Below are 23,948 nucleotides of genomic sequence, written 5' to 3'. Positions count from 1 at the left end.
TCATCCTCCTACTTCGGATGCGGCATTTAACATGCATGTGACCAGAGTGCTGAGGGGTGTCCGGACCCCGGAAAAGCCCCATTTTATGCCCATCCCCAGCTTCCACCTTCCCACCATTCACCATCCATCCATCTGACTTGGCTTGGCTTATTATTTTTTGTGGCCAACGCCGGCCAAGGCAATAACCGAACCAAATTGAAATCAAACACAGGCACGCACATCAGAAATCATCATCATCAGCCACACACACACACACACACACACACACACACACACACACACATACACGCAATACAAGGCAAACAAACACATGCATATATATTGATGTATATGTATATATAGAGGATATAGATATGTACATATATAGTAAAATATACCCCCTCTTGTTTGTATTGGGTGCGTGTCACGATTTGATTCCTGTCTTTACGAGGCGACTTTAATTGCTTTGGCCGAGCAATCAGACGCGACCAAAAGCGCTATCAAATCGCGCGGAAAAAGCGCGCGCGCTTAAAATCACCTTAATCGTCGATTGCCAAAAATTGAGTGTTGCTGCGGGGACAGAGACAGGTTAGAGGGAAGTCTGGCAGGGGTGGACGTTGGAGCTGAGGATGAGGCTGAGTGTTAAATGCGTTAGCAAGTGTACATTCGTCTGAGGTTCAGTTTATGCCCAGATCCATATCGTGGATTAAGTGCCTTCGATTTGTTGTCTGAGACGTGATAAGTACGTTGGATTGGGTATAGGATAGGATAGCAGTCACTCGCTGTGACACTGGTGTACTATTTAAATGGTATTTACATAGTCGAATCATCTTTAGTGGTCGTTTTTTTTGTAGACAAAAACTATTTTTGGTGAACTTTTAATTGACATTGGAACTGCGGGATCTTAGGCAGTGCACTGCCTTGTTGACTATCGATTCCATGCATAGGGACTTCTTTAGAATGGTAATAGATGATTGTTAAAGCAGTACTGCTTTCTACTGCTTTGTGTGCGAAAGCAAAATGCCCTTCTTTTACTGCATACTGCTTTTGCATACAGTCAAATGTACTTTACTGTACTGCTTTCTGTGCTTTTGTTTAGGTTCTCTGCCGCTTAGCTTTTCTGACCTTCCTCGGCGAGCAAAACAAGCTTAGTGATTCCCTGCCCCCACAGCCGTCAATGAGCTCAGACGAAGGAGACGAAAACAAGGCATAAACGCATTAATCTGTCGCCGGCCTTCTTCCTCCCCCCCATTCCACCAGCTGCGTATGCGCTCAAAAGAGAGGGGGAGAGAGTGTGTAAGCTGCACTTTGTAAAAGTGTTTTGCCCATTTACGAGCCAACGGGCGCGCCTTCGTGCTAAGGTGCGTATCAAAATCATGCGACTAAAAGAATGAATTTCGTCAGTAAGTATTTAAATACGCTAGTTATTGGCTTAGTGCCAACAGTTCCTTAGCATAAACAGGAAATATAATATTACTACAGGTGTCACTGACCATGGGAACATTCTACATGGAAAGTTTTGATACGCACCTTATGCACCGGTCCTCTGCTGCTATGCTGCTGCTATTCGCCTCTCCCCACCAAATTCTCTTCACTCCTCTCCTCTCCTCTCCTCTCGACTCTCCCTTTCACTCTTTCTGAGAGTCTCACTGCTTTGTCAATCAACATTTGGCAAATGGGCGTCGCAAGAGGGGGCGGATCGGCGTCACTTTTACAAGTGTTGTTTGCTGTTGTTTCTGTTTGTGTAGTTGTTACTGTTGCTGCCGCCACTCCTCTTGCTGCTGCCTTTGCTGCCGTTGCAACGTTGCCAGAAATGCACACGCAGCACTCTTCCCTCTCTACCACCCACTCGCTCTCTCTCTCTTTCTCTGTCTGTGTACGACCCTCCCACCTTCCAGGCACCCCACGGGCAAGATATATGTTGACAGGTTGTGAAAATATGAGCAGCATTTTGCTGCCTGCCACCCAGCGCCAAATGTGTTGAAAAATTGAAAAATATTTCGCCATCGATGCGCTAAAATATGGTTCCCCTCACCTTGCCCTCCTGCACAGGGCTCTCCCCCTCCCGCCATGCGCCCCAAAAGCAAATCGTTGGCAAAATGCAAAAGGGATTGGTAGAGGAGAGAAGCCAGGGAAGCCAAGAAAAACCGTTTTCTATGCCGAAAAGTTTTTGGCACGATGCCAGGAGCAGGGGGGGGGGGGGGGGGGGGGGCGAGTCGGAGCAAGACCAAGAGCAGGGACCATTCCGAAGTCACGAGGAAATGGGCAGCATGTCCTGCTCAAGGTATATTATGTAGAAGGTAAGGCAGTCAGAGGAGTGCCTGCTTGATGACTGCGTAGCATTTCCTACTATTCGATCTATCATGGTCCTGGCTCCTGTACTCTGTCCCCCTGCTTCCCTCCCCCTGCTCCACTTCCTGTTTATGTCTTCTTGCGGCGTTTACTCTTCTCAGAGCCTTTGTTATTGTTACAGGGGAAGAAAAGGGAGAGACTGCGCGACTGGAAGCGGTGAGGAGAGGAGAGACAGGAGAGCAGAGAAGAGAGAACAAGCTGTGGGAAGCGCAGCTTTTACTTTGATTAACTGACGAGCGGCAGGCAATTGGCACAATTGGGGCTTTGGGGGAGGGGAGGGCGTACAGAAGGGCTAGTGGGAGTAGTGGGAGTGAGTCCAGTCATTGTTGTTGATTTAGGATAACGCAAGTGAACGGTAAAAGGTTAACAAAAATGGATAGGGGGGTAGCCGGTGCCTGGGGTCGGAAGAGCATAAAGAAAATCAGAAAAAGATGAGCAGCTGAAAATTTGCCTCTTCAAAAAAAGAGAAGGGGAGGAGGGTGACAGGAGAGTTACCAGAGAGGGGACACGAGGCCAGGATCTCGGGGTTTGCTTGCTGCTTGGGGTTTGTTCTCAATTTCCCTTTTTCATTGAGCGTAAAAGTGGTGCGGGGATGGGGCAAGTGGAGCCACCGCTGGGCACCGCTTTAACAGCATTCAAGTACATCTCGAAAAACAGTGAAAGCTCTCTAAGACGGACAGCAACCGATTTGACATCGATTTGGTATGAAACTCCACCTCTTCATTAATGATACCAATACGTTATCAGTTTCTTGAGAACATGGTGGAGTGATATTTCACTGGAGCCTAGTGGCCTTGCTAGATATCTGAAAGTGCAATAGATAAATGCTATGCCTCCTATATTCTTAATCGCATATAGTTAGTTTCCTCATTCCGTTAGATATCATTAAAAGTTTCATAGAAGCTATGTTAAAGTTTTACAGCATCGGTGGTCATTATGAGATATACTATTTTTTAAGGTCATAAAACTTTAAGCGCATAATGAAGAGGAATAATGCCAGAAAATACACTAAAAGAAACAGTATTTTTTATTGGGACGTTGAGATGCAGCAGCAATGGCTGCACCATCAATTCACTAATGCGAGACCAAGCAGCAGCACACGATTCTACACGTTTTCCAACCTTATTTCTTGGCAGTAGTCTCCTCCTCATTGTCCACTCTATCGGACTTTCACTGTATATACGTATATCATACATATGTACATACACACAGCGAGAGTGGGAGAGGGGTACCTTGAGAGGCTCCAAAGCCAACAACTTGTTAACTTTGCTTTTTATTTGGACAACTCTCCCTCTCACTAGCTCTCTTTACCCTGCCCCTTGTCATCCCCTTCAATATATGATTTTGGTAAGCAGCTGTTCCCTTCCCCGCCTATTTCTTTCGCTTGGTGGGAGGCGGGAGTCCTGCTGTTGGTTCCCGCATTTCCCTTATTTATGGCCCCAGCCACAGCGACGCCATTTGCCTGCCACTGAAAAAAGGTCCCTGCCATGCTAGGCGGAAAAAGAGCAAAATGGCGGTGATTAGAGCCGGGATCTACCCCTGCCTCTGACCTGGCCCATGCTCCGCTCTTCGGCTCTACTTTCAATTGAATTGAATTTAATGCATTTAATACCAGCACATAGACAAGCGCAGCGGTGTGTGTGCCTGTTCGATGGGAAATATTATCTTTGGGGCGCACAGTGGGCCTAAAACTTTTGAAACTTTTTTTTGTGGCAAGAAAAAAAAACCTTTCGATCCCGTGTAGCAAGTATATACTTGATATGCAACATCCGCAGGCTAGCTGTAGCTTTTTCTTTCGGCTGTTTCCATGCAAATCTAAAACTTAGTTATACAGGTATCGTATTAAATATACACATACATATACATATATGTATGATATATGTATATATATATATATATCCAATAGAGGATCTTCTTGCTAGTAATATGTATTATGTATTCAACTGTTTTTTCAACTTTCAAAGAGTCCTTGCTCTTCATTTTGGATGACACTTTTCTGAATCCATGTTTTCAAAGAAGTTCCTACGAAACAATAGCTTAAATAAATTAAGGCTAAAATTTTGCAGGCACGCTCATACAACAATTGCGTGATGGACATATCCATTTCTCTCTCTGTTTTAAATACAGTTTGTAAAAAAATGTAATAAGATTTCGTTGTTTTCATAGTATTTTGAATAAAAATTAAGCAGCTCTTGATGTGCGGCCAGAAACAATCTATGTATATTTTTGGTCATTAGCTAGACAGAGGATAGACGGAGTGCAGGAATATAAAGGAATATACTATATTTATAGGAGGGAATAATAAGAAACTGACTGTCACGGCACGTAGACTTCGGCCCAAAACTTTTCGACTGGCTGTGTCACAATGCCTCTGCGTGTCCCACTGTGCCGCGATTTAAGGGAAAGCCATAGTCAATAAGGACAGGGGCACGGACATCGATAGCACCAAGAACAACGATGGAAAAAACAAACAAACAGCGAAGAGCAAACATCAATAATCTATTTTATATTAAAGTTTATTATTTTTCACACACACACACAAAGACACATACACACACACGCACAGATCAAAACATTTGTGTGAATTTGTTTACATTCTCTGTTGGCAAAAGGAAAATGGAAAAAGACATGGAAAATCATTTGAACTCGGCCACGAAAAAGTGTGGGGGGGACTCTGGGACATCACCTGCTCCTGCTCATCACCACCTCATCGGAGGCATGCCCCGTCCCCATCGGCATCGGCATCGCCATCGCCATCGCCATCGCCATCCGCTTCCCTATCCACATTCCAGGTTTCCTTCCTTGCCATGACCGAGCTTCGTTTATAAATATTTAAGTGCTGCAAGCAAAACTTTGCTCCAGGGGCAGGAGAAAACAGCTTAAGCTAAGTAAAGGCCCCGTTTTGGGGCAGGCAGCAACAAAGCCAACAAGCCAACAGCAGCGGCAGCGGCAGCAGCAGCACCAGCACCAGGACACCCACTCCGGGCATGTGTTAATGAAAAGTTTCAGGTCTCAGTTTACAATTTGAGGCAACGAGCGTTAGCCATGTGGCGCAGGGAGGGAGCGGGGCTTCTCGACGGGTCCTCTTGGTCTCCAGACCCTGGACTGAGGCTCATTATCAATAGCATTTATGATTCTGCTGTCATGGTAACTTTTCTCTTTATATGGCCCTACTCCTCCCTGTCCTCATTCCAGTGTCTCCTCCCCCTCTGTGAAGTAGCAAGTGGCATTCCCAGAGCATTCATCGCTCATATGGCCATCGGGCCCATCAGGAGATGGCAAATTGAATTTAAGGCACTGTCTCCTTTTTCCTTCTTTCTTACTTTCTTACATTTCGGATTTGGTTCGATTCTGCTCAGTTTTGGACAAAGCTGGGCTCATTTCTGTTCAGTTTTGGTTAGGATTCAGTTTGGCTTCAAAAAGTTCCTAGTTTTGTCATACTAATTGCAACAGTTTTTGCCCAAAAATTATTGCATTCTGCTTCGCTGGTTTCTCATCCACGGACCCAGTTCCTGGCTTCGACTCTGGCGCTGGCACTGGCACTGGCACTGGGAATGGGACTGGCTCTCTGGCTCTGAGTCGTGTCATGTGCACAAATTGCTGCTTATTAATGTCAGAAATTTCTAATTGCAATTTCTGCATACAAATTGCTCAAACTAACTCCAGCCCGCCCGCCACACAGGGCTACGCGCACAACACACAAAACGAACCCAGACCCAGACCCAGACCCAGACCCAAACCCAGCATAAGCGATGCCAAAAGCAGCAGCAATGAAATATTTCGACTAATTTCCACAATAAATTTTGATTATGTGCGTGGGTTCAGGGGGGAAAAGCTGGTGAAGAGCAGCTGGAAGGGCAACTTGAAACTGACTTAAAGATCTCCGCTTCCCTGCTTCTCGTATTTGACCAGGAATCGGAACAAACAAATTTCCTTGCCTTTGCCATAATCAAGCAGAAGGAAAAAGGAGAAGAAAATTTGCATATTTACGAGTGCCCCAAGAACTGTATGGATTCTCTTCGAATACTGACAGTAGGTTCTTCTCTGTCTGTCCATCCGTCCATCCGTTTGAACAACTTTGGAGTCTGAGAACTTGAGGTATGATTGGCCAGAATATATAACTCAAAGTTGATGAAGGCAAGATAGGATATCTTCACATAATATGAAGAGAGTGTAATAAGATAGTGTTTTCAGTAAGTTAATCCAGCAAAAGGGGATTCCTCAGTCGGTTACACAAGTGCGATGCAATCAAAGATGGTATGATGAAAGATGGTGTAACCAATATTTGCACCGAATTTTTCTTTCTGCTCGGTGCTCTGTTCCCAGTTCCCCGTGACCGGTGCTCGGTGCTCTGTTTTTGGTGGGTGCATTCTTGTGATTTATTACAGTTCGTTCATTGGGAGACAATTAAATTGGCCGCTTTTCGTTTTAAGCAGACGTTTGCCCAAACACCCACCTCTCGGGGCAGCCCATTTTTTCCTTTCCTTTCCTTTCCTTTCCTTTCTCTCTCTCTCTCTCCCTCTAGGTCTGTTTGTTTGTTCATTTAAAAATATGTCGAAAAATATAAAACCCGTAACAAGAGCAAAAACAGGAGACAGGCGAACAAAACAAGAACTTTCCGTACACAAACACGTAACCAGAGAACCCAATTTTGTGGCCAGTGGGCGGGTGCTTTGGAGTCTACGAAATGGTGAGTGGAGTGGAAGGGGTAGAGGGTGCGTTCTGACAGCAGATTGGTGGTCAGGGGATCATTGAGAGATACAGCTACACACCACACACAGACTCCCACACACACTACACACTCCACATTCCACACTCCACACTCCACAGTGCACAGAAATTGGCAATTTTGCATAATAGTGATAAATTTTACATGAGCATGGGGGGCTGGGGCATAGCTTTTCCCTGGAAAAGCGGAACGGAGCGGAACACCAACGTGTGGCTGGTAATCTTAGCGGAGCCCTCGTTCGGGGACACTGGAGGAATCTCCTTAAATAGCAATTGGATATTATGTGAGATTTGTGACACCGAAATGGCAGCGAGATAAACTGCAAAATGAAATGCCAAACGGCGAATGGATGAACAACGGCGCCAAGAAAAAAGGACCAAGCGGAACATTCGAATGCAGGACACGCCTCGCCGGAGGGGCTCTACGGGATCCGGGATTCCAGTTGGAGCACGGACAATCCTCGGGTTCCTTTTTTCGGTGCTGTTTTTGTGCCAGCTTTCACCGAGCATTATCGGTAAATTTAGTTGGCTTGGAGAAGGTCAAATGTTGGGCCGAAAAGGACCGGGTCGAGTGCAGAGAGTGTTTATGGGACATTTATGATGCAACTACTAGAAGGAGCCCCAATTAATCAGCCACAAATTGAAGCATTGTGTTTTTTCCCCATCTTTAGATACATTATCTAGTGGTTTTCATAAACTATTTTCGAAGACGAGCATCTTCCCGATAAATAATCACTGGTCCGAGGAAGCACCACTCTCCCCACTAGTATCGACTGCTTTCTTCATTTCGTAGCACATTCACGAGTGTCTGCTGTTCCTATTAGCCTTCTGTTATCTGATCTGATCTTTTTACTGCCCTGCCATGACGATTGTACCCACAGTGGTCGACTCTTATGCTACAGAGTGAGAGGGGGATTATTTGGGAGTAAAATATTGTACGATTGCAGTTTTACCTTCGGATACATATTTTGTGGATTGGCTTTAGTGCCCCTACTGCCCTCTTCCTCTCCCCTGCTGTTGGCTGCCCCTGCTGCCTCACTATTGCTCTTTATTGCTGCTTACATATATTTAACAATTTTGTATGCGCCTGTCAGTGCGTTGTTTGTACTTCCTCTGCCACCAGGGCTCTCCCTCTCTCTCTCATCCACATGAAGCTTGCTCACCTCACTTTGGGATGCCTTCAAAGAGGGTATTACAAATCGGAAACCGATGTTTGCAATGCAATGGAGGAAGCATAACATGCATATCTATGTATATATTTTCATATTAGGCGGAATCATAGTCGGAATCATAACAACATAAGAACTATCGATTCATTTGATTTCAATCAGGTTGACTATATGTTTTATTTTCCTTTGGGAACAATGGGTACCGGCCCCGTCCAGCAAGAGTACCTAATGCTTCGGTTCAGGAATATAAAGTTTCTTTTTTGTGTCTTTTTCAATGCTTTTTTGGGCGCTTGGCCGCACTGCCTTTTGCTTCTGGATGCTCTGTTTTCTCTGTTTTCTGTCAGTAGGTAAAAATTCCAATAAATAATTGAAATGGCTGTTTGCTACACCCTCTGCCTTTCTCTTTTTCCCTCTCTCACTCACTCATTCGCTCTCACTCTATCTGTGATGCATGCCTCGGCTGCTGCTACTGTTCATTCGCCTTTTGTTTGGCTTGATGTTTTTATATCTTTTGTGACGCATCTCGAAATGGCAGAGAGGGAGAGGAGGCAGTAAGAGAGAGAGAGAGAAAGTTGGACATGGCATACGCGCTCGGCATTTTTATTACAGTTGCACACACGTAAACACACACACACACGCTCCATCCCGCATGCAAAAACTTGAAACAAAAATGTATTCAGATATTACAATTTTGTTGCTTTATTAATAAATTGTTAAATTTTTATTGAGCCTCTGACGCTCTGACCCACTGACCGTTCCGCCCTATATCAAGCCTTGGCATGACCACAAAAATTGTGTGGCACCGCCGAACACCCCCTTCTGCCATTCCAACACCCCCACCTTTTTCCGCCACAGTTTTGTTGCGGCATATTTTGGTTGCCTACTTTTTTGCGCCGCACCTGACTCTTCATTGGAATCCGAATCCGAGTCCGAATCCCATCTGCGACTCCAACAGGGGAGGATACTGGTGCGCGGCTTCATGATTTGTCCGGCGTTTGTCGAAAGGGGGATGGTAAGGAGAGTCTATAGAGTCTGGAACGACAATATTTTGGATAGTCATGACCCCAAAAATGTTGCTACAGCAATTCAAAAATGAAGAATCATAAAATGGGGCGAACGCCACCCTCGTTTCAGACAACTTCTCTCTTAGCCCCTCGACCCCCTTCGAAGAGTGCGTTTTTAGTGCATAAGTTCCTTCAATGATAACTCGAAAAATGAAGCTGAATGGAGGAATCTTGCAAAAGGCGCTGGGAAACAGGGTTAGGAAACGGATACAGTAAGAATAGAGGGGACGGTGGGGGCAGTGGGGACAGTTGGAAGCAGTGGTAGTGGTGGGGGACTGGGTAACAGGAAAGCCAACGCGCTGATTTATGATGGCCCGGCCAAAGTTTTGCCCCAAAGTCTTGCAGTTTAGCGCCTGGCAAGTGATAAACTGCAAGGACTCGAAAGTTGTGGCGCCTCGAGCGTAGCTGCGTTCCGCTTATTAGATTGTATTTGATGGTCTCCCCAACAAACCAACACCCAAGACCCAAGACCCTCCAACCACCTCGCAACGGGTGGCCGGAAAAGGATACTGGGAAGGACATTCGTGGAAAGGTGATTTGGGAAAAGTAGTTGGGAAAGATTGCAGATGTTCTGGATAATTAAGGCTGAGAATACAGACTCACTCTCTGGGCAGAAAATGTATATTAATTGATGATTAAAAACGAATAACGTTCAGATTGTGTGTCTTCGAAATCCCATGAGGGATCTCAGGAATCCTTTCGAAAGAGTGCCCATCTCTCACAATACATCCCTCAAAATTACACCCTCAACATGATCTCCATCTACTCAGAAAGATCGCAGCTATGTGTGGGCCCAGGGTCGATCCCATCTTGTCAGAAAGCTGACCTCCACAAGAATCGGTGAACCCGAGCATACTCGCTATTTGGTCGCTATTTGCCTGGGCAACTTTGCTAACTGGGAAATCTCATTAATTTAGTCATCTTGCCCCGCTTTTATAGTGCAAATGAGGCGGCACGGCAAAAAGTTCAGGTTCCTGCGGTGCCCATAGACGTCAGCCTCCTTCGACAGCCTCGGGGACCCTTTCTGCTTCGACATACCCGTGTTCTAGTCCCGCGGGCACTTTTTGTGTACCGGGCAGCCCCGCAGCATATGATGGGAGAGCGGGTCTTTCTGCTGGAGTTCAACGTACTCCCACCTACCACTACGTACGGATACGTGACAGGCTCGGCCTGGCCTCCACCTGGAGCGGGCGTTCGGGTGCTGGGAGCTTGGAGTCCTCGCTGTTCCACTTGAGTGCGCTTTTCCCTAGGTTGCAGTGTCGCCGCCTGTTTATGGCCTGCTGTCAAATTAATTGGCTTTTCCGGCTTCGCCTTCGCTTCCGCAACTCTCTGCCGGACTCGGACTAGGACTCAGACTCAGACTTGGACCTGGACCTGGACTTCTGCTTGACAACTCATTTCCTTGAGCCTTGAATTTCTCACGTAGTGCGACGACGCGTGCCATTTGGGTCGGACCCCGGCTCGCTCTTCGATTTGGTATCGCTGTGTGCATTGGCCGGCTGCCGGCAAACTTTCCCAGCCTTAGCCCCCCGACACGGACGTGGTCGGAACAGCTTTGGGCCGCTGACCTGGACCCAGCCAGCCAACTGACAGCCCTCACATGGCCCATGGCCCATGGAATAACCCGAAAGGAAGTGGGCCAACATCAGAGCGCCGAAATCTCTTCACGCTCGCCTTTGATCGCAGTCCCCCCGCTGGTCGCCCTGTCGAGGCGGTGAGCCCAGAGCCCAGAACCAAGTGCCATCCATCCATGTCCAAGTCTTGAGTGCTGCCAAGTCCTTGAGTTGTTTTTAGAATGCCTCCAGCTGCGTTTTGATTGCCCCTCCTTCTGCCATGAGACTGCGTGCAGTGCAGACACAATCATTACCTACCTATGCACCTGCATTTCCTATTTATGATATCAGATGATCAGATACAGAGGTTCAAAGCTATGAAGAAGCAAATGGTAGAATATACGAACTATACCGAAGATTCACTACGGACGTGACTGCAGTTTGTTTCAAAATTTAGAAAACCCTGTGAAATGGCTGCAAAATACTCAAACTCAGTTTTTCGAGTGAGTTATTCTATGAGAGTGAGGTCTTTCTTGGGAGTGTGCTATTTTTTTGAGAGTTACTCAATTTCGGAGTGAAATATTGTCCCAAGAATTTCCCCTGAATTTGGGACATTTTTTAGGGGGTAATTAGAGGGAAATTCATGCTCTCTCACCTGTGAATATTTCCCACAGTATTGCAATACTTTAAAGAACAAAAATGTTTTAATTTGTATTTATTTTAAAAGTTTCAAATTAATAAAAAAAAAATATTCTTTGCTTGTCTGTTTCTCAAAAATAAAAATTTATTTTAATTAAAAAATTAAATTGTGTTTGTGCTCACAGAGCTTTTCCTTGAAAGCTTCTTAAAGGTTCGGAAAGTGACTAAAGATAGTCGATAGTTCAACCACTTTTTAAAAAAGTACCAAACACATTTTTATAAATTTATAAATATATACATATATCGTAAGGGAATTATCTTCGGGAATTATTGAATTGATAAGCGAAAAAATATTACCTATATATAATATTCACCATAAATTTCTATATCAAGGTAATTTGCTTATCGTAAGAGTTTTATCGTATGTATTTATGGCAATTAAGTTGTAATAAACATGACGAAAAAGACAAATATCCAATATCCGAATATTTCCATTACTTTTTAGACTGACTTTCGTACAACTAGGAGAGCGCCATTTTGCAACTTGATGCTAAAGATAAACATATCGTGATTATACACTCGACAGCAAGCACTTGAGGGTACTTATGGAATACGTTAATATCTAAAGATTGCTTAATGGTAGTTAGTTCTTCTACCCTCGTTTGTATCGTAAAGGACTTTTTTCGGGTAATTATCCATAAGCCTACAATGCTATTGCTACCATAAAATGTTCGCCATAAACTGCATATCGTAAGGGCTTTATGGCAGCTGAGTTTTTAGCTCAGTGTTAATACGATATCCACTATCCGCTAGGAGCATTTGAAGCTAGGATTCGATTTGCATAACTTCCCAGCGGATAAGAAATGGTTAAAAAACTGGATGCAGAGCTTTTCTTTTATTATAAAACTATTTGTTCCCCGAAGAAATACCGAAAAATTTTGAATTTTGAATATGACTTTCTTGAATTTGTTGCGGTGGAAGTAGAGGGTGGAGCGATAGCCATCCATCGACTTTGAATTCTGGATGCGACGTGGGATTCGGTAACGGTGCCAGATGTTAATTATGACAGCCCACCGACATAGCCGCAACCCAATTATCCACTGCGATGTGGCGCCTTATCAGCCTCAGCAGCGGATTTCTGCCACATTCCATCCGCGCACGCCTGTGCGTGTGGTTGGGGTTCGACACTAATTGTTAGTTGGACCTGGGAATGCAGATGAAATCGATTCGAATCGGGTCGACCACAGGGGAACCCCCAATTAGGCGGCCCGTTAAGCCGAGCAGTGTCGCCTGAAATAGTCCTTGAGTGAGGTAGGAGCAGGGCGAAGCAACCTTCAATGTGTGGACTCTGAACTTCCGCTGTCCACAAGGAGCCGGTGGCCTTGGCTCTGGTTTTGGCTCTGTCCCAGTCTCAGACTCGGTCTCGATCCTGGCTAAGCGCTCGCTCGGATAATATTTTCCGCTGCCTGTCAGGGCAGGCCTTTGTTCTACTTTTCCCGGAAACGGAAGCAATGCACATAAGCCCACATGCACAGGCACAGAGAGTGGCACAGAGTGTGACACATTCTCGTACAGATGCAGGCTGGCATAGGACCTGCGACTACGACTGAGATCCCACATTCTATTAACTGGGTCAGGTCCTTCCCGCCATCTAACGTAGGCTTTATTTTTTCAAATGTTCTGTTGAGAACAGACCATCCTAGCTGAGGGTCTCAGCTGTGGCACAGGTCCTCTGGGAGACAGCTGTGGCACAGAACCCCTGGGGGACATGTTTAATCAGGGAGTGTGTATGCTCGAGGAATCTCCCATTTGGAGCAGCTATGTTCCAGTTTGATGCTGAAGCCTTCCACTCACCACAAGACACGCCTAAGTTGCCTTCCGCCTACGCTATGGGGATTCTTTCAGTCCACTGAAGGTCCCTTTTCACCGCCAAGACGAGTCGCCCATCATTAAAGCCCAAATAAAAGTCGGAAAAGTTCTCTATATAATCGTTTAAATTTGATTTAGAGGTACATACGTTCTTCTTAAATTAAGGGGGTGTGTACGCCTTCCACCATCCTTCAGGAGATCCTTCTGCAGAAAGGATATGCTGAAACAGGGCATCTGTCACTCAGGGGTAGCATTAAGCGAGGAAGTGGACGTTGAGCACATACACGCTCGCACTCTCATTCGTAATGCGCGACCACCAATCACGCCGTGTGAGGCATGCACGTACCCGCGTTCCGAAACACATCACGCAACGGAGAGGGGACAAAGGTCGAGAACCCCATCACAGTGGCCCATAAATAATCTGTCAAGGGGGGTCAGGGCGTTTTTAGTGGTGTCACAAGGCTGTCATGCCAGACGTCTCTCTCCCCTCCTAACATTATTATCGTCTCAACAATCAATATACTTAGTACAAACTATACAGAAAACAAAAAAAAATTAAATCAAATCTAAAATATTTCTAAATTGAATCCGGAGAAAGCCATGTTTGGGGGTAAGCCACGACCTAAGACGGCTCTGAAGGCGGCTATTACCGCTGCTCTGAAAGCAGAAGATATTGGCAACGGAAGCGTCTCCGAGCTGAAGGAGGTGATCGCTAACAGTGTCGCCAGCCAAAGCGGAAACAATAGCGGAAGCGGAACCGGAACCGGAACCGAAACCATGCTCAAGCTGCAAGAGGAGAGCGGTAGCGATAGCGCTAGCACTGTCAATTGCAGTGGCGCAGGCTTTGATGCAAACGGCTACGGAAGAATAGACTGGATAGGATCTGGAAACATCAACAGCAACAGCAACAGCAACGGAAATATAAGCGGAAGCAGCAGAGTGTCTAAGGGAAGGAAGACGATCGACAACATAATTGTTGGGAACGCCAACCGAAACAGAAACGACAACTGGAACGGAAACAGCGGAAGCGCTGACGGCGGAAACGGCAACAACGGCAACAACAGCAACAACGGCATCTCTTCATGCGGTATCTTTAATCGCATTTTTACCCGAGTGGATCGGCTGCTCCGTCGCTGGCTGCCTGGCTACAATTATCTGCGCGACGGCAGCGGAAATCACACCTCAGACACAGCTGAAAATGAGTCCGGAAACGAGTCCACAAATGCGGAGGTCACCAACGAGCAGCCGACTGAGCTGGCTGAGCTGCCTGAGGCGCAGGGGTCGACTTCTACGGTTCGTGGTCATTGGAACAAATGGCTGTCCAATGACATCTACCTAAGCGTGGGCATCACCCGAGCCGAGTTCAGCGCCCATCTGGAAAGCATCCTGAAGAAGAGGATGTTCCAAGAACGCAAGAAGGCAGCACTAGCCATGCCGCATCAGTAGCCTGGGGCTATTGATTCTCGTGCCATCTCGTGCCATCTCGTGCCTTACTTTCGGTCGCTTTCATTGTTTCAAAAAACCGAAGGGAGCTCATTAAAATTAAATAGAGAGCAGCCCAGAACGCATTCGCATATCAATCTACTTTAAAAATTTATTGTGAATAATGAACGCAGAGATAGCTTTGTCAATAGGGGGAAGGCCGCTTATGAAGAGTGAGTGCCAATGAGGTCCCGGGGGAGCCATAAACCAAAGACAAAGCGTGTCGTGTATCCGACTGTGGGATACCTCACAGCCTTAGTTTACTGATTATATCTATTATCTACAGATATATATATACCCGTGCCGATCGGACTGCCAGTTTGAGTGCCTTATCAATAGGTTTCCTCTGGCACTACCCCATACATATATAGACAGATGGCTCATGGTATTGGAAACGCTGCCATTCCTGCACACCACAAAAACTAACACAAAAAGGAATTGGAAATGAAAATGAAAACAGAACCTGGCCGCTGTTTGCCAGCCCCCCCACCCGGTCCCTACCCGGGGGAAATCCATGTGAAAAGTGGATTCACTCCATCAATCCCAAACCGGTTGGGGGGCGGCCAATGTTAATCAGTCTACAACAAAAACCACTGCCTAATCGTTCATAATTGCAGTCCAGAGACAAACAAAGAGACAGACAGAGGCAAAGAGACAACAGGCCTCCGGTCGGACTGTCCAGTTGAACAGTCCGGCAGGCGGATAGGCGGATAGGCAGTCAGTCAGGCAGTCGGCAGCTCGATTGTGCGACAAATCCAGGGCAACCTGGCAACTGAATGGGGCCTGACAGCCACTTGAAACATCGATTTGGTCGTTGTCAATTGCCAGGCGCCGGAAGCAGAGGGATGCGGCTGGCGCAGGGGCATGGGCATGTCATTGAGCCTGACTACAATTATGTGTATTTCAATTTGTTGGCTCTTCAACCGCTGGGTGGCTGAGCCCTCCTAATGATCCGGGGCTCCCTCTCCCTCCCGTACCTGAAATGGTAGCCACTCATTATTCGACCAAGAGCCATTGGGGCACCATGACAAAGCGCTAACAAAAACATTACGCATACGCACCGCAAGCCGAACACCAACAGGAACTCTGCCGACGGAATACCGACCATAAGATACCCGGCAATAGGTGGCTTCTTTATTCTTCTTTTGTGTTATTCGTGTGATTCGTAGTGGAATGATTGAGATGATACTATTCACACAAGAGGCGTGTGTGACCGTGACCCCTGACAAGGGGTGTAGACCCGTAGATCTAAGCACCTTCCACACAATGAGTCCATCGCATCGATCTGTGTATAATAATAAAGAAGAGATCCATATATTTTTAAAAATGTGAAAGAATTTCTTCTTTTGCTTGCTGTTACACACATATACCCCTAAACGTACGCTTGCCACGTGTAAACATTGCGTATCCGCAAAGCAAACCAAACAAAATTAAGTACACGCAACGCAAACGGGAGCCCCATCGGGTTTTGTCATTCCATGTGTGCACCGTCTCTTGTGCGTCCCTTCAGCATCATAATTCTGCTGGCAAAGCACTTGAGCACTGGCCATTAACATGACTTTTGTCCACGCAGCTACCCCACCCACCCACAAAGAGATAGAAAGAGAGAGAGAGAGAGAGAGAGAGAGAGAGAGAGAGAGAGACAAAGAGAAGGTGGATGGTGCTCCTGTTGTTATCGTTGCCAATTCTAGGGGTGGCTCTAGTACCCACAGCCTGACCGCATCCTGCAAGCTGATGCCGGGGCATTCCCCAATGTCCAGCCCCATTCAATATTTTCGCTTTTTGCGGGGATTGCGTTAAGGCGGAGGCTGATTAAAGGGCGAACAGAGTCTGGAACCATCGGTAATATGGTAATTTATGTTTAAAATTACAGCAAATTGTGGATAAGAAAAGAGGGACAGATTGGGCCAGCAGAGGATATTAAACGGAAGACTCCGCCTGGCAATTGTCTGGGCAGAATCATCATAGCCCTTATGTGTCCACAAGGACATGGGGTGTACACACACTAATTCCCTTGTAAGCCCTGGGCAACCCCCCGAAAAAATACATATTTTGTGTGTAATGTTTTCAAATATTTCTTTTATTTATGATTTTGTTTTGTTTTTTTTTTTGTTTTTTTATTTTTTTTTTTATTTTTTTTTTTAAGGGATTTTCGATTTGAGTTTTTCGAGTGGATTAAAATTGTAAATCGTAAATTACATTAAATTGTTCGTTCAATAATTAAAGAGTTGTTCTTGTTCTTGTTCGATTTCGTTTCGTTTCAATTCGATTCGATTTGATATTTGTTGCAGCAGTAGCTATAATTGAGCAAATATTTCCTAATTAAATCAATTTATTCATATACGATTCTAGTCAAAAATTTGTAAAGAGAGAAGGGCAAAGGGAAATAACTATAAGGAGAAGGAAGGGGTGGAAGGTATAAGGAGGTACATATAAGGGTTGTGGGTAAGAGGGTAAAGGTAATGGGAGGCTTACAGAGGAGCGATACATCAATGATATGTCTTGAAAGATACACTACGAGTACTTAAGGATATGTGTGTGTGAGAGAGTTGGAACGATTGGGGTACTCGTACCACTTCATAAGTGAATGTAGATTATCGTCATAAAGTAGGTTATTGGTTATTTTGGAATTTTCACAGAGAGTGAGTGCGAGCTTATCGATGTATCGATTATTCCATTGGCTATACGTATAATTATCGATTTGATTCGTAATTTGATAAGCTGTGCATTCCGGCAATTTGAATTCGAATGAATGAAAGAATGAATGAGACTTGCCTAGAGTTGGTAGTATTGGTTATTCGATTTGTTATCTCTTGAGACTCGCCTAATTACCATACGTAATCGATGAGTATCTAATTATTGCAGCGACGAGTCAATAAGTTATCGTTTGAGTATTTAAATGACGATCAATATACCATTAATATATGATGAGTAATCGATCAAGCTGAACTGCAGACGAGTCATTGTCATCGTCATCAAGGAGTCATCGAGTCATCGAGTCAAGGCCCACCACCTCTTGGCCATCAATTATTTATTGCTTCCACTGCAGACTGTCTATCGATGGGCCCATAAATACCATAAATAATGGATGACCATCCCTCCCCCAACTTAATTTTCCTCACTCCTCAATCGTACTCAATCGTGGCACTGCCCACTGCCCACAGCCCCCAGCACCTGCTCAATCGTAGCTGAGGGAAATGGCCGACTTGGGCGTGGGCAGAGGCGATGTGGTGTTCTCCTCCTCGTCGTCGTTCTCCTGCGAGTCCTCCGGCTCTCCCAGGGCATGGACAAACTCATAGAAATCGATGCGTCCATCGCCATCCACGTCAACCTCCTTGATCATGTCCTCAACTGTTTAAGGGAAAATATTGGTATGTGGATTGGGAGTAAGATGGGGAAATGGGATCCACTACTTACTGTCCTCCTCGTCGAGGTCCTCGCCTAGACACTGCAGCACCGCCCGCAGATCGGAGGCGGTGATGTAGCCGCGATTGTGCTTATCAAAAACACGGAAGGCATCGCGCAGCTCCCGCTCCTCCTGGTCGGCCGAAGATAGGCCCGACTTGTCCTCGTACGTCATGTTCGAGAGGATGTCGACAAACTCCTCGAAGCTCACGTTGCCATCGCCTGCAGAGGGACCAAGCAAAAGAGGAAGGGAATGTAGAGTAGATAGGTATGGGAACAGGAACACTCACCATCCACATCGATCTCCTGGAGCATCTCCTGTAGCTCCTCGACGCGGGCAAATTGTCCCAAAGAGCGCATCACGGTGCCCAGTTCCTCCTTGGTGATGCAGCCATCGCCGTCCTTGTCGAAGAGACGGAAGGCCTCTCGAAACTCTGCAAAGAAATGCACTAGTACCCACAGGTGCGTCTTCTGCCACTCCTTCACTCACCGCGCATTTGCCCCTTGGAGATACAGCGACGCTTGTCCTGGTTCTCGCTATCGCCATCGCCCTCGCCATCGTGGCCATCCGGATCGGCGTGCCCCGAGTCCGGGGCGTAGGAGCTGGAGCGCTGCGAGAACTGACGGACTTTCGTTTTGCGCTTGCTCCGTGGAGCTCCGCCAATGGTCAGCACCGGGCGGGGGCGAGCCACCTGGCGGGGCCTGGATGACTGCTCGTAGTCGTCGTAATCCTCTTCCTCCTCTTCCTCCTCATCGTAGTCGTAATCCTCGCCGTCTTCGCCGTCCTCAGCATCCTCCTCCTCCTGCTCGAGAAGATTCCTTTGCGCGTAGCTGACACGCTGCCTCCTCGAGCCAGAGCCCACGCCCACTCCGTCACAGGAGCTGGAGTCCGTGTCGCCATCCAAGGGGCCAATGGCAGCACTTCGTTGTGGTTCTTTCCTGCGTGGCCTCTGACGTCGCTGTGGCGTATCCCCATCACCAGCCTGTGGCACAGCCTCCGCCTCTGCCGCCTCCTCCGCTTCCGCCCCGGCCAGAGCCCCATCCAGAGGCTGGTCTGGGGTGCCACCTGCGGAAGTCTGCTCCTCGTCAGGTTCGTCGCCACTGACGGCCGCGTTTCTCGTCTGAAAAATACGGAGCATTATTCCCTTTCGTTCCATTCCTTGAATCCAGGAGAGAGGAGTCAGTCCTCTTCCCATAGTATACACTCACCATTAGCTGGCGGAATTCGCGGGCAATTGTTGAACCAGTTAAAAATTTATTAACTGCCGTGAAAAGTCGTTTTCCTTCCAATGTGGCGGCCTTCCGCTCGCTGCTGCGGCTCCACTTCAAAGAATCCCCAGCGTCAAATCCCCAGGCTCACTGGGAGTCCGCTTCCGCTGCTGCTACTCTCTTTCCGGCCTTTCCTGATGATATCGTATCGGTCGCTATCGTCTTGGGGCGGCTCAACGATTATGCAAATTGAAACGCATTGAACGCATGGAAGCCGCCTGCTGCAAAAGGTGGGGAGGGGAGCGGTTGCAGAGATATGTTAATTAAGCGATTCCAAATTGAATGCCATTTGCATATCGGGCACGTTCCGCTGTTCCCGAAATAACGACGCCCACGTGACCAGAGAGCGACAAGTGGACCCTGACGACACTCAGCACAGGACGGTGCATGGAACATGGAACATGGTGCATGGTACATGGAGAGGGATAATCAGTCTAATAATCCATTTGATTGGCACACATTCATGTCATCTAGAGAGAAGCAGAGCAGAGGCTAATTGAAGCATTTGTTGTTAAGCGATGTATGAAGAGTGGTCTAAAAGCACCGTTTTCACATCCAAGAACCCAAGAGAAAGAAAAATATAGATCTAGGATGGAAAAGGTCTCCAGATATAGAAAGGTAAAGCAGGTTCAAAGGAGGGTGGACTTATGGAGTGGAGTTGTAGACTCAAGAGTAATCCAACGATGAGCACGCAGGATGAAATCTTTGTAGGACGATGGATTTGTGGTTTTAGATCTAAGGCGGCGATTCGTTATAATTCCCTGAATATTTTCCATATGTTTACATTAGGGGCTTGTGCATAGTTAGATGGTACTAGCCTGCAAGCTAAGGCTGCTCGAGAGCCGTGTGGATCGTGAGTGTCGTAACAGTGCGCTGTTACTGGAAACGTCCAGAGACTGTTAACGGAGAGTGGTCCCGTGGGCGGCAACAGGCTGTTAACCTCGGCTGTCAACAGCGCTGTTGCTCCGTTAAAGCTGCTGCCCGAACAGCTGATTTTCTTATTCTCCCCCTTTAAAGGAGAAACTCTGTCACTGGAAACGAGTACGACTACTATGTATGCTCGAAAGGAGAAGTCAAGAAGGAGCACTCAGCTTGTGCTACAAATGAAATCTAGTAGTCCCTGGACCTTAGAACGTTTTGTTTGGCCTCAGTCTCAATATCAGTTTTGGTTTCACTTGCTTTACATCAATGCAATACTTGAATAAGGCAAATTTATAACAAATTTTCGGAACTATTTTTTTTTAAGCAATTTTAGTTTTCGTTTTGGAATTTTGTCGCCCCTAACATGAGTACCTCAATGTCGTGTGTGCAACTAGAGAATTTGAAGCGAGTCACCAAATTAATTGAAGAGTACGAGCAACTCATCTCGAAGCAGACGTCAATGCCATCGGGAGTGCCTAACCCGAAGGCCAAGGTGGTGCTGATGGACCCGATGCAAGAGACATTGGCCATGGGAGATGGCAGCGAAATCAAGGAAGTGCAAGAATCAGATGTGCCGAAGCTGGAGGAGCTGGCGAAAAAACAGGAGCACCACCAGAAGCACCAGCAGGAGCACCAGAAGGAGCACCAGAAGGAGCAACAGCAGGAGCAACAGCAGGAGCACCAGAAGGAGCTACAACAGAAGCAACTGCAGGACCAACTGCACGACCAACTGCACGACAAACTGCAAGAGCAACAGCAGGAGTACCCGCAGGAGAATCAGAAGGAGCTCCAGCAGGAGCACCAGAAGGAGCACCAGCTGGAGCACCAGAAGGAGCAACAGCAGGAGCACCAGAAGGAGCAACAGCAGGAGCAACCGCAGGAGCACCAGAAGAAGCAACAGCAGGAGTGCCAGCAGGAGAATCAGCAGGGGAATCAGAAGGAGCACCAGCAGGAGCACCAACAAAAGCAAGAACAGGAGCACCAGCAGGAGTACCAGCAGGAAAATCAGAAGGAGCACCAGCAGGAGCACCAGAAGGAGCAACAGCAGGAGCAACTGCAAGACCAACTGAAGGACCAACTGCAGGAGCAACAGCAGGAGTACCAGCAGGAGAATCAGAAGGAGCACCAGCAGCAGCACCAACAAAAGCAAGAACAGGAGCACCAGCAGGAGTACCAGCAGGAGCACCAGAAGGAGCAACAGCAGGAGCAATTGCAAGACCAACTGCAGGACCAACTGCAGGACCAACTGCAGAACCAACTGCAGGAGCAACAGCAGGAGTACCAGCAGGAGAATCAGAAGGAGCAACAGCAGGAGTACCAGCAGGAGAATCAGAAGGAGCACCAGCAGCAGCACCACCAGAAGCAAGAGCAGGAAGCACCGATTTTGGACGCAGAAGACGATGTGATGGAACTTGTGGAAGTAAAACTGGAGAGCCAGGTGGAGAAGAAAAAACTCTTTTGCCTGCACACTCTTTGGTGAGTAGTCCTTGTTTGGAATCCGTTCGGTTCGATTCGGTTATAAATCTTTGTATTTCCCGTTCATAAGCATTCGTTTGTGTGATGTCCTGCTCAGTGCGCTTAGCTTATTTGTCGTGTACCCGTTTAACGTCATATTTCCATGGAAATTGTCAAGAAATCACAACCATCAGCAAACAGGCCAAACTACTGAAGAAATGGAAGATTCCATGAGGGAAAACATCGTATCCGGAGAGCGATTAAATGCGATTGAACGATCCGAAAACTCATTCGAAAACAGCGAAGCAGGACCCGATGAATCCAATTAGCAGAGGTAAAAAAATAGTTTAAGGAATATTCTTCACGTTTCATCATATCATTTGAATCTAGACATCTACCACTATGAAGAGCACAGGACTTTAACTATTGCACAGACCATAACCGCGGCCCACCCTTATCCCGATGCTGCTGAAATCGAACCTTGAAATAGAAATGCAGGGAGTGCATCTGACCCCAGACCTAGCTGTAACCCCAAATCAAGATTGTGAATGGAACTAAAAACGGCAGCGTATCCTTCTGTTTTCCAAATTTTTGTAAATTTTTAACATGTTTTAAAAAAAAATTAAAATATGGAAAACGTGAAAACGCTCGGAAAATTGAGTTTAATCCGATTATTGCATGGGACAGGAACATGACTCTGGCTTCCGCGGAATTAAAATTGCATTTCGATTGCCTCTGTGTGTGGCATCATTTTGAAGCTTATACTCGTGCTTATACCCTTCCAGCGGGCTGTACGACTCTGACCGGAGGCTTAGTCATTTTCCATGGAGTATCGATGTGCAAAGGGTACCCAAGCTTCGGACTTCCGTCTCTGGCTGCTCACATGGAGGAGCAGAATAGCAGATGGTGTTGGCCAAGCGGAAGGATGTGGCCGGCATTGAGGAAGTGGATTGGGGCAGGCCACATACCACATTCCCACACATGTGGGTGTGGGATGGCCTGCACATACGGGACTGCGGACCGCAATTTAAATGCATGAAAAGGAAGTGCCAAGGCGTGAACAAGGACGCGGCGCGAAGGCGATAGGTGTGTGTCAGCAGGCAGGACATTACTCTTGAACCAGGGACATGCAGGAAGGCAGGTGGGATAGGGAGGTGAGCACCCAAGCAATTTCATATTTAAATTTCATTGTAGCAAAAGCCGATCCTGCCCCCGCACGCACATTTAATCAGCATTTAACGTTAACTGCTCCATTAAGCCAATGACAGGAGCAGCAGCAGCAGCAGCAGCAGCAGCAGCAGCAGCAGCAGCAGCAGCAGCAGCAGCAGCAGCAGCAGCAGCAGCAGCAGCAGCAGCAGCAGCAGCAGCAGCAGCAGCAGGAGGATGCAATGGAATGAAATAAAATGGGGCTTAAGGAAAACACAATTGAAGGGGAAGTACCAGTGACAATGGGATGCACAGGAAGCTGCTTGGCTGGATCGTATCTTTGGCAGTCCTTATGCATTCACTCTGGCATTCATTCACTATACGTTAAGACATTTACTCATTTCTTTACCAAGCTCTGCATTTACTCCTGCCTCATTCTCATTCATTCTGCTGGTTAGCTATTTCCATTCCCCTTTTTCTCAGTGTGCAACTCTCATCCTCGTCCTCGCCCTCGCCCTTGCCCTTGCCCTCGTCCTCGCCCTCTCTCTCGTTGTCGTTCACGTTCTAGTATAATCCCTCTAGTACTCTGGTGGTAGAGTCGCGGGTAAAACTTCCTGACATGAACTAAATGAAGATACAACTTTCAACCTGCTCCCACTGATGGTGGCCCCTCATCTGGCGGGGTGGTAGAACTTCCCATCCATCCAGGCGACAAATGCGTTGGTCTCCATAACTTTTTGTTAGTTTTGTGTCTCCTCTCCATCAGACAGAACATCTGCACCACCACCACAGAGAGGCACAGAGGAGAGCCAGACGGTAGAGGAGAGACCCCAGACCTCAGACAGTGGAGTAATCAACATTTGATAAATGAAATAAAGTTAATGTGCAAAGTTTTTAATAGATTTGAACATGGCTCC

General features: G+C 46.9%; 3 protein-coding genes across 4 annotated transcripts; 2 read left to right on the top strand and 1 right to left on the bottom strand.

The window, feature by feature from the left end:
* Window positions 1–13,816: 13,816 nt before the first annotated feature.
* Window positions 13,817–14,935, top strand: LOC108165602 (uncharacterized protein DDB_G0283357). Its single transcript, XM_017301676.2, has one exon. The coding sequence runs from the start codon at window positions 13,954–13,956 to the stop codon at window positions 14,797–14,799; it is 846 nt and encodes a 281-aa protein (XP_017157165.1). The 5' UTR covers window positions 13,817–13,953; the 3' UTR covers window positions 14,800–14,935.
* A 2,011-nt stretch (window positions 14,936–16,946) lies between these two features.
* On the bottom strand, window positions 16,947–19,596 carry LOC108152660 (probable calcium-binding protein CML12). The gene is made up of 5 exons (XM_033387489.1): window positions 19,450–19,596; window positions 18,731–19,361; window positions 18,531–18,674; window positions 18,253–18,462; window positions 16,947–18,186 (listed from the first exon to the last, which is right to left on the bottom strand). Exons 1-5 carry the CDS (start codon window positions 19,450–19,452, stop codon window positions 18,014–18,016), a joined length of 1,161 nt encoding a protein of 386 aa, XP_033243380.1. The 5' UTR covers window positions 19,453–19,596; the 3' UTR covers window positions 16,947–18,013.
* A 1,025-nt stretch (window positions 19,597–20,621) lies between these two features.
* On the top strand, window positions 20,622–22,516 carry LOC108152658 (adenylate cyclase, terminal-differentiation specific-like). 2 transcript variants are annotated; one of them, XM_033387488.1, is made up of 4 exons: window positions 20,629–21,214; window positions 21,515–21,906; window positions 21,977–22,219; window positions 22,276–22,506. In XM_033387488.1, exons 1-3 carry the CDS (start codon window positions 20,795–20,797, stop codon window positions 22,212–22,214), a joined length of 1,050 nt encoding a protein of 349 aa, XP_033243379.1. In that variant the 5' UTR covers window positions 20,629–20,794; the 3' UTR covers window positions 22,215–22,219; window positions 22,276–22,506. The 2 variants fall into 2 exon arrangements, with proteins under 2 accessions (XP_017137641.1, XP_033243379.1); XM_017282152.2 differs by having other exon boundaries at window positions 20,622–21,906; window positions 22,276–22,516.
* The last annotated feature ends 1,432 nt before the right edge of the window (window positions 22,517–23,948 follow it).

This window comes from Drosophila miranda, chromosome XR (genome assembly GCF_003369915.1).
Source record: "Drosophila miranda strain MSH22 chromosome XR, D.miranda_PacBio2.1, whole genome shotgun sequence".
Classification (NCBI taxonomy): Eukaryota; Metazoa; Arthropoda; class Insecta; order Diptera; family Drosophilidae; genus Drosophila; species Drosophila miranda.
This window is presented reverse-complemented; position numbering and strand designations above follow the sequence as displayed.